Source organism: Pezoporus occidentalis, unplaced genomic scaffold (genome assembly GCF_034315485.1).
Source record: "Pezoporus occidentalis ecotype Australia unplaced genomic scaffold, CSIRO_AGI_Poc_V1 ctg67, whole genome shotgun sequence".
NCBI classification, from domain to species: Eukaryota; Metazoa; Chordata; class Aves; order Psittaciformes; family Psittacidae; genus Pezoporus; species Pezoporus occidentalis.
Window position 1 is genome coordinate 76,158 of NW_026916019.1, and position 11,055 is coordinate 87,212.

General features: G+C 36.4%; 1 protein-coding gene across 1 annotated transcript in view; it reads left to right on the forward strand.

The window, feature by feature from the left end:
- CCDC170 (coiled-coil domain containing 170) overlaps window positions 1–8,491 on the forward strand; it is a 32,284-nt gene extending 23,793 nt beyond the window's left edge. Inside the window, 4 exon segments of the mRNA XM_062640774.1 lie at window positions 526–699; window positions 1,897–2,139; window positions 2,986–3,222; window positions 6,940–8,491. Coding sequence (XP_062496758.1) covers window positions 526–699; window positions 1,897–2,139; window positions 2,986–3,222; window positions 6,940–7,140 — 855 coding nt within the window. The 3' untranslated portion in view covers window positions 7,141–8,491.
- Window positions 8,492–11,055: the final 2,564 nt, after the last annotated feature.

Genomic DNA, 11,055 nt, shown 5'->3' on the forward strand with positions numbered 1-11,055 from the left:
CAAAAGACTGACCATGTTGACATTCCTGTGTCTCGTCAGACTACATTGTATCTCACCCATGGCATCCCTGGTGCCAGTTTTATCTGTTTTAATGCTCACAGCAGTGAGCAGTCACAGCACTTGCAACTGGTTAGGATGTGCCTGTCCTTAAAAACTTCCCCCCTGCCAATGGCCATGTACAGCATCAGAGCCACAGACAGGAACTGGAGCCAAAAGCAGACACACATACCTAGTGCTCTTACTGCAGAGGAGCAAAAAAAAAGAATCTGGTCTTGCTAACAACATAAATACAGTAGGTCCGGGGATTTATGAACAAAATAATTGTTGACTAAAAAAGGAAAAATGGAGAATTTGCAGTTGTGTTGGGAGTGTGTACTATAAACATACCATTTCAGCATCCTATTTCTTTTGGATAGTAGACTTAGCTATAGTTGGCTGCTGCTGTAAGGGGAACTGCTTTTAAATTGTACTTCAGGACTTTTAATGAAGTTATTCTTTTACCCACTTTTCCACATCTTATATTAGTACCTGAAATTTCTGGAACAACTTAATGAGAAGATGAAGCTGGATAGCCTAGCAGCAGAAGTTGGATTTGATATGAATGTGGACACAATTCTAGCCCGGGTAGAACAGTTAGTGAAACTGGAAGGTGATGCAGTGATTGAAAACAAGACTATGGCATATAGCCTAAGAAGGAAGGTAAGCAAAAAAGGCATGTTATTACTGTTTGTTTCAAAGATAAGCATTGTTACGGTTATATTTTTATGGTGGCTTGCTAGAGGAAGTAGGTTGGAGTTTCATGTATGTACAAGGAATTTCAGAGATGTCCATTCCATTAAAAAAAAACCAAACATTTGCAAACTGTGCAGAGAGTATATTAAACCAACTAAAACCACAAATCAGTTAAATACATAATACTGTTTTTCACAACTTATATAAATGTGTGAATTTACGCATATTCATGTGTATATATATATACTTTTTAATACACATTTATAATATATTTCTTTAAACAACTACCATTGACATTTAAATCTAAAAGGATTATCTGGGAAGGGGGGCATCTTACACAAACTTCTCTAGAATCTGGTAGGTTGTACTTCACCAGGAATTTCAACATTTTCAACAAGACTGTGCCCCTTTAGGGCACAGATACCCCTCTGTCACGAAAAAGTGAAAACTTCAGGTTTTAGATTTATCAGATTGTTTTAGATCTTAGAATTAGGTCTGTTCAAGGTTTAAAACAACACTGTGTTTTCTCTGGATGCAACTGGCTCTTTAGGAGGGGTATAGTATGTATGTTAATGCTCCTCAGAAGTTCTAGAGTAAAGCCCGACAGCTCAGCTCAGGCTTTTTTGAAAATGGGTAGCTCCCTGAGCACCATAGTTACAAAATTAAGCTGCTGGACCTTGTGTTGTATCCACCAGTGGATGAGAGCAGTGGATTAGAGATTTTCTATTTCTGTATGTTGATTCTCCTTCTTGCACACTAGCATTAATTAAGTGATTAAAGATGGAAATATCTTAAACTGCCACCACTGAAACCACTATTTTCTTAATCAATCTCTCTTACCTCTTGCTTTTGACTAGCATCCTATACTTCAGGCCATCTCAGATGTTATAAATGATGCACAATGATCAAATAGGGTGCAGTCCATAGATGAATTCATTCTAAAAGGTAGTGCACAAATTCAGGGATGGAGAAGCACAATAAATTGGTAATATAAAAGGTATCAAGTTTTGTATATGTGTTTATACTGCTTTACAGAGTTTTCAAGAGAGGAATAGGAGTTCAAGTTAAATATACAAGACAGGGATTAAATTTACAAAGTGATCTGTGTAGTACCATTGTCTTTCACATCTATCTTTTCAAATATCCTTGTGTTTGGAAAATTAGTTGAAGACTCAGAAAGAAAAACTTGAAAGCAAAGAGCTGCACATGAACATTCTGCGGCAGAAAATAACCCAGTTGGAAGAGGAGAAGCAAGTAAGGACCGCCTTAGCTGTAGAGAGGGATGAGGCCAATCTCACTGTCAGAAAGTTACATAAGATGATAGAGAAGTTACAGAAGCAGCTTGATCTGGCAAGGGAAACGAACACTGATCTCAAAGCCAAGCTCTCTGAAACCAATGAACTTAAGGTGAGTTAAAAGATTACTTTTGTGATTCAATTCATTTTTCTATTCCAGTTAGATACAGCTGGAGTTCATTTAAAGTAAATGTGTTCATGGAACACAGCTCAAAACCATGTAGGTGGAGAAAGCAAATACAATATTAAATATTAATATTTTTAATATTTTTTCTTATTTTGCAATCTGTCTTGTTATACTAAGTAGAATCTATAAAGCACAATGTCAATTTTTGGGCTTGCATAAGAAAAATACATTACATGCATCCCTTTCTGTCCTGTTGATATGACTATAATCCTACATTTTCCCATACATTGCTCACAGAAGATCTACTCTGATAAGTATGGAGGGAAGGGGGAAGAGGTTTTCCTGCATAAAACAAGGTGCTAAATTTTCATTGTTCTTGTGTTCAAGAACACAAGTAGTGTTCAGTCATTGGTAGCTTGCCACTGCTGGAAGAAAAGAATATTGATTTTATGTGAGTTTGTGTCTTGTGGCTGATGGAATGAAATGGATAATTAGGTGCATGTTCCAACAATTTTTACCAGCAAAACATTTGGCAACTCTTTCATACTAGCAGAGTGTGAACTCTCACTGTGGGTTATTGTGTGTCTAGTTACTGCTTTTCACAAAACCTTCAGAGAATTAACTGTTTTTGAATTGAAAATCTGTTAATTGAGTTAAAATTGACCAGTCTCTTCTAACAGCTTTTCAGTACACACATACATGTGATTTCAACAAGAACCCATAAGAAACTGCATTAAAATGCTTATTCATAACTATTCCTGAAGTTTTTATTATATGCTTGTGGTAGGTGGAAAAGTTTGACAAATTTGACAGTACTTTATGTTACTGCAGATTAAAACTTTGGAGCAGAACAGAACAATAGAAGAACTCAATAAATCTCAAGGCAAATTGGAAAGAATGAAAGAAAAGGCTGAGAAACAACTTACCTCTATCAAATCAGAACTTCTTTTAAAGGAGCGTAAAGCTACTGAAGATAAAGAAAAAAACAAAAATATGTTAGAAGCGGTTACCAGTGAGATAAAGGTGCTTAAAACAGCCCTTGCAGAATTAGCAAAAAGGGAGAGACAGGTAGGTGTATAAGTATTTGACAAGTGCTAGCTGTCACAGAATATAAGAATGTGGTGGTATAGGCGGAGCAGCTATCCAGCTGTGCTGAAAACTTTTGTGAAGGAAATTTTAGCTCATGCTTATGAGCCAGAGTGACAGCCTGCTTTAGGACTAATGGTCAGCTCTGGTGGCTGTAGCGAATAGCAGCCAAGTGTGCATATTCTTGAGCAGACATATAAAACCAATAAAACCCCCTGTGTTGAAAGCATTATTAAATCATACTGCAGAGTGAAAAACAGAGAAGTGAAGCTATACATGAAGAGTCAAAAAAATAGAGATTGCTAGAAGGGATATATGGTGGGGAAATAGTTGTATATATTGAAATTTTGCAAGAGTAACTGTAAGTTTACAGATATTCATACTGGATGTCCTCTGTCTGTGGGGTGAACAGAAAACTTTCCTGACTTCATATATCCTTGTTGCATATTTCTGGATATAAATAAATATCAGCATAACCAGCATTCATTTTAATAAGCCTAGATAAAGAGTATATATAATGACTTATGACAAAAGGATGTTCACAGAGATTGGTAACATCATTATATGACCACCACAGTCAACTACTGATTAAAATCTGAATGTATTTTGTTTGTATGAAATTAACTCAAGTCCTTATTTTCAGTAGTACTTGGAATATGAATGTTAATGTTTTGGTTGAGTTTTAATGGTTTTGTTATAAGGACTTTTTCCATTCCTAGCCCCCACCCTCCCTTATTTTTTATTTCTTTCTATTGGAATGAGACCCCTTTTATTTTTCTGTAGGTGCAGCATGAAAACAAAACGTTAGTGTGTGTTTTTGGCTTCTGCTCCACCTCCTAATATCTTGGGTTAATGCTTTAAATTGCATTAATTTCCAATTTTACTTCAGATAGTTTTGCTCACTGGATGGAAGGTGCAAAGAAAATGGAGTGCTTACTGCCATAGCAAACCTCTGGTTTTGAATCTTTACTGATGTTTATCTTTTATTATTTTTCTCATTTGCTTCAAGTTGTGCCTATCTTGGAAAGTATTAACTGTTATTGAAGAAAGTCTTATATAGAGTGTTAGGTGGTATTTGTATTAGCTTCTAGTATTTCAGGAGAACTGTTGTGTTCTTAATACCTATGTTGCATTGTTTTTAAAGCTGAAATACATTTTTCATCTATTTTTTTCCCTACATCTTATATGTTTTAGTGCAGGATTTTAAAAAGTTGTTGTCATGAGGCTCTGGCATGGGCTGCCCAAGGAAGTTGTGAATTCTTCCTCTCTGGCAGTGTTCTAAGCCAGGTCAGACAGAGCCTTGCGTGACATGGTTTAGTGTGAGGTGTCCCTAGGGGGTTGGAACTAGATGATCTTAAGGTCCTTTCCAACCCTAACTATTCCATGGTTCTATGACTCTATGTGCTTGCAGTACTATATCCGCACTTAGCAGTCTAATCATGTATGGAGCACCTTGCTCCATGTGCGACATGCAAAGGCGTCTTGCAGTGTGTATTGTCTGTTGCTTTTTTTTGGAGTTTTAAAAGCCAGTTTGATGTCTGTTTTTGCATCCAAGAGTGATGGCTCTCTGTCAGGTTATGGCGAAGAATTTCTTTTTGTTGTCAATCCTTTATCCACATTTTCACTGAAATACAGCGTTGCCTGTACTGGACTTTATATGCCACAATATAACAGTTAGAAAAGTTTTTTGTCTAAGTGTTATTCCATTAAAATGGGGAAAAAAAATCCAGAATTTAAAATTGCAATAAATGAGTGATTTTAAGGATTTCTTTAAGGGCTCTTTGTGTTTTCCAGTTTAGGTTATTTGCTGATGAAAGTTACTCAATTCTTAACATATATATTATTCATTCAGCATATCTATGACCTGCTTTTCCTATCAGAAATAAAGCATGAGATGATTGTGTGTAGGCTTTAATTTGTATCCCCTCTGGCAAAATCCTGTCAGATCAATAAACTGTGTCAGTGCATCAAGTTTAATTTGACTGCATTTGATACATTGTTGTAGTGTTTGGTTTGCTCACAGTTGCTCTAATTAAGTTGAACAGATACTAGAGAAAGAAATTCGGTGCAAAGCACAGGCCCTAATGTGCTCCCAGGGGATCAGTTAGATTTGCTGTATAAACGTCTTGTATAAATTCATCCCAAGACTGGTTCTTTGCAGAGGGCTGCCTTGATATTTTAACAATAAGTTTCTATGGAAAAAAAAATCCAGCTTTGCTGCCTGCTCATTCTGTCTGTGATCCAGATGTTTAAAAAAATCTTTAGCTTCTGCCAAATTGTACTTACTAGCACACTGCCAGAGTCCCATATCAGTGATCTCCTGACTGTGTTTTGAAGACAATATATGGGAGCTCGGGGGTTTCTGGTGTTACATTGTTCCAACAGTTCATCCAAGACATAGCACTGCTTTGGTTAAGCCAGATAGCTGGGTCTGAATTCTCAAATCCTTCTGTCCTGTCTGGGTTTCCATATGTTTTTCTGAACTCATGATAGCTCCTCAGGGTTTGTATTGTGATTGAAAAAGTCTTTGTTAAAGTCTTGAAATAGACCTTGTTTTCCGGGGGTTGCCTCACAGATGTTGCAACTGCTTTAGAGTTCTGCATGGTATTCTTGAGGTTGGACACATATGTTGGGAGTACTTTTATCTCCCTTTCAGGAATGTATGTCTCTCCTCCTTACCATTAACTGTCAGCATGATTGGTGGAGTGAGGGTGCTGCCACACCAGAGCTCTAGCCTGGCTTCTTGATGGTTTTGATGTTTCTGTGACATTTCAAGTCTCTCTCATGCTTGGGAATAGGGATCTTGACACTCAAATAGACAGCAAGACAAGCATATTTCCTCAAATAGGAACATTTTCCTCTTTCAGTTGTGTATTGATGACATGGGGTATTAAGGCATTGTCCATTGAAGAGGCATTGAAGTTTGATTTATTATGATCCATACTGTGAATTGAAAAGAGTAAATCAGCATTCATGTTCATCTGACCTTAAGCTTTTAATTTAGTTGCTGAATGAGTCTGATGACAATTACTTGTGTGTAACTGTCCATTTGGAACTGGAGAAAAAGCTGGTTTCTTGAATTATTTTGCCAAATACCCTTCATAAGACATATTTTCAGCAGTTATGCGCAGAAGAAAAATGAGCGTTTCCCAGGCTGCATCTTGAATTTTGGCTGCATCCTGATTCCAAGTCAGGGTCAGACCAAAGGATGTGCCAAACCTCCACCTTTCTTCTAACTTCCTCCTTTCTGCTGTGGTTTTCACAAAAAAAAACAGAGTGGAGGAGAATGGTGGCAGGCTGTGGTCAGGAGCTTGAGGTCAGCACCAGCACTTCAGCCTGTGCTGTGAGATGTGCCCACTGGAGTTTCCAGTTGTCTGTTAGCACCTCAGCTGTTTACGTGTTTTGTTACTTGATACATATCCCAAAAGGCTGTTTCCACCCTCTTCAGCTCTCTGTATTGAGCAACAGCAGAAATTCCTGTAATTCCTGATGATTCCTGCTATTTCTGCTAATACAAATGCTTGTGTATATGTATATATATGCACACATATATATATGTATATATATTTGTATGTATATATATACACATATATATGTATATATAAGTATATATAAGTATATATATGTATATGTTCTTCTAGGCATCCCCTTTGCTTGGTATTTAATGTATTAGTAATTCCTTTCTGTTTGATCTTGCAGCTGACAGATTTCCGAGAGGTGGTCTCGCGGATGCTGGGCCTCAACATTGCCAGCCTGGCTCTTCCTGACTATGAAATCATTACACGTCTCGAAGGGTTGATTCACTCTCATCAGCACCACTACTTCCCCTGTGTCTGCCTCAAAGAAATGACAAGGGCACCAGAAGAACACTCCCAAAGAAACATACAGCTTCTTCACTGACACACACATTTTGTTAGGAGACAGAACAAAGTAAAATTTTCTGTGCCTCCCTACCTGCTAGATATGTGTAGAAAGCAGATATTTATTTCTGTTCCCTATGCTACAGACACTAATTTGGGCTGATTTTTAGTGTTTCGATAGGGAGACTTAGTTGAATGGATCAAGTAAACCCAGCAGCCTAGAGACAGCAACCAGAAAATCCTTGGGCAGCATAACACTGAAGTTATAAAAATGATAGGTAGTATGTGCACAAGTATAGCCCTCCAGTTTCATTGTAGAGGTGTTGAAGGCATGGGACACTAGAGGTCAGTTTTGGGAAGTGCTTGCTAATAAATGGCAGCTTCAGTGACATTCCTTGCGCTTTATCTTTGAGTGACAGGAATGAAATGAAGTGGGGGTTGTCCTGCTGCTGTTCTTCTTGCAAAATGGGATGTCTCTGCATTTTTACTCATAAGGGACTTCAGCTTCAAGACAGCTGGAAGCTAGACAGAGGACTATCACCATTTTGGAGCAAGAGTATTTTGTTTTTAACTTTTTCTTCTGCTGTTTCCTTAGTCTGCTCTCATGCCAAAACAAAAAATTATGTGTTTTCAGCAAAGGGTCTTTCACAGAGCCCAGTCATGCACCTAGTGGAGATACATTTGGTAAAATAGCATGTTGTCCCTGGCCATGATGCCTTGAAAAGTTTTCTTCTGGCTGCTGTGTTCCTTGGGCATTAATCCATACTCCAAATAAGTGGCAGTTCTCCTGAGCTAATGAAAAGTTATTTTAGAATGCTTACCTGCTACAGAAAATAGCAGAATTACTAAAGTCTTTATTTTCAGAAAAGCAATGATGAGGTGTCCAGAACTAATCTTAACCATAAAAGCTTCTTGTCTATCGTGCTTTCTGAGTGTTGTTAAAATAAATGATTTTTTTAAAAAGAAACTTGAACAATAAATCTGTTTTAACAGCACACACAAACATGGTTCTGTGGTTTTAGTTGTCTCTTCCAATTATATATTTTGTATGGATGTGTAAAAAAGATGTGCTTATTTATGTCTGACCATTTGTGGACTTTCTACAGTATCTCAGCAAATGATAGCAAGCTCACAAAAACTGAGCACACTATTTTAAGAGAAATGAGACTTTTTCAAGTAAGTGTGGTAATTTTGGTGTCTGGGTAGGGATTCAAAGCGTTATAGGTTGCTTTTATTTCACTTGCTTCTGAAGAATCATTTCCCAGTGACTTGGTAGTAAAAAATCAAAAAACACCTAAGCTTTTGCGAAATAAGTCATTTGAGGAGATACAGCAAATCATATATCCTTATGCTCCTGTGGACACTTGGATTAAAATAAATTTCCTTACTTGTTTGATAGTGAAATGTTGTTCTTTTGGGATAAAATTTAGTAAATGGAATTAAGGGAAAAAGCTAAAATTAAATTATATAGACTTAAACTTAGGAAAGCACCACAATTTCAAAGTCAAGATTGAAATGTAAATATTTTTAGGCATGATACGTTGGTTGGGAATTTAGAGGGTAGAAAAGAATGTAATAATTTTCTAATCCTTTATTAGAGTACAAGTAGTTTCAGTTTGTGTTTTGCTGGCTCTATGGGCACTTTTTTCCTGCTTGAGTTATTACTAAATAAGAAAAGCTATTTTCTTGGTCTAAATTAATAAATATTATAAAAAGCATATTTTACCTTATTTTGCAAGTTAAATATATTGCATTACAAAATTAGGTCCACTGAACTCAGACAGTACATTCATAACTTTAAGAAATAATCTCTGAGAGTGCCAGTCATAAAGTAAGTTTGCATATTTGGCTGTATTTTATGATTGTGAGGTGATTTCTTGACATCTGCCAGAACACTTAAAATCTCCTTCCTGTATCCTGCTGCCCATGATCAGCCATTGCACCAACAGTGAAGTTCCAGTTCCACAGCAGAAGCCACCAGCAAAGTTCTCCAAATTATTTCAGAGGAAGCAGATTTTCACGTGAAGTTGGTAGCTAGCAAAGCTTAATTACTGTTTTGCATGTTAAACCAACAGAGACAACAGGGATTAGAATAAGGGGTTTCTAACGATGTTCTTCAAGGAATATGACTTCGTAGCTCACTATTAATATTCCCTGAATCTGCTTTACTTTTGGAATAGTACTGATATCTTTCTTTGTCCATTTAACCAAGGCAAATAAATAAACCAAAATGTAAAGAAGTAATTTGACATGAACAAACCTCAAGTGATTTTTGACCCACTGAGTTGCAATCTTTTTTTAAGGTTTGTTTCATGCAGCATTGAATATCGTTTTTTCCATAAAACCCAAACAAACCCAAAATAGAACAGGTTTATGAATGTTTTCAAAGTTTGTTTCAAATGCTTTCTTCTTTCTTAAACGAAGTTGCATTCAACACAAGACAGATATGATAGAGACCTAAAAGTGTGTATTAAGGCTGTGTTGGCAGACATCCCATCTTCATCAGTTTGTTTTTACAAGGTTTATTTGTTTTAATAAAAGGTATGGAATGAAGATGTTGCTATCTGTTCATAATTACTCTTTTACTGTGGTAAAATATTTATATTAAAAAGGTAATATGTGTGAAATCGCAGAATAGTACAGATGCAGGGCTAGATTATTCTCCAAATAAAAGCTGAACCAACTTCAATGAAGAAAACTTCATCATTTCAGATATTTCATTTATTTCAGTGTTTAAAAAGGCAAAACTCAACAAATTAAAATGTTGTGATTGTAGATATTGAAATGAATTAATTTACATGCCTTAAACACTGCAATAATAAAATAACGATACAAACAAAAAAATAAGCATTATACCATTATATTAAAATATATGCAACTGGATTTTTGCTTGTACATTGTATTGCTGATAATACAGTCTGTGAAACACAGTAGAACCATGATTCCTCAAAGAAATTAAGTGCAAAAGCATCTAAATGTTTTTCTGAATTAGAATAGGAAGCATAAAGGCCCATCACATCGATTATTCTTGATTTTCTGTTGCTCTAGACTTTATTATTACTGTATTAAGCAGTTTTCTTTCTTTGCCACATGTTCGTTCTTTGGATGGTGTGTGAATCATCCACATTTTCCTAGGACTGTTCAGTTAATGGATTATTTTGTGCATTATGATGGTGCAGGGGAGGGAAAATACAGATGACCCAAGTCATAATAGATTTTCATATGAAATAGGTGTATTTTTTAAGACTACAGGTGCTGACCATTTCTCTTGACCATTAAAGAGAAAAAGGGGGAGGAATGGAATAAAATGAAGTGAAATTCTCTATGAGGTTGGAGAAAATGTATCTTTGATATTAGTGAAGCAGAAAACAAGTGGTTAACTGTATGGAAAATTAAAAAAAAAATGATAGCTTCCAGAATAGAAATTGGAAAGAATGTTCAAACATGATCCTTTTCAAATGGAAGAATTCAGTTTGGTTTGTTCTTCTGTCAAAACAAGTAGGAATCCTCTATGACAGTGTTTCCTTATTTTCCTGGTAGAAAAAGATTAGTTTATTAGACTGTACTCATAATTAGTCAGGAATAACTGAGTCAGAAATGAAAGAACTACGAAACAACAATTGGCTTGAACAAAATAGATTACTTTTCTGACAGTTTTAAAGTCAGCTAACGAGCCCTGAGCCAAAGAAGAACACATCTTTTCAGAAGGAAATAAGTAAACCAGTTATGTTTTCTTATTTGTTTGTCCCTGTCATACTTCCATTAAGTAGAAGAAACAAGAAAAAGAAGGTTGCAGTGTGAGCAAATATTCATTTCCAGGAGTTCCCAAACAGCGAAACCACCTGTCAGATGGCTTTTGGTAATGCTGGGGATGGGACTGGAGAGCAGGAAATCTGACTAAGTCCAGGGGGAGCTGAATAGGATCAGGCCCCTGGGTATGCATGTGTACACAGGT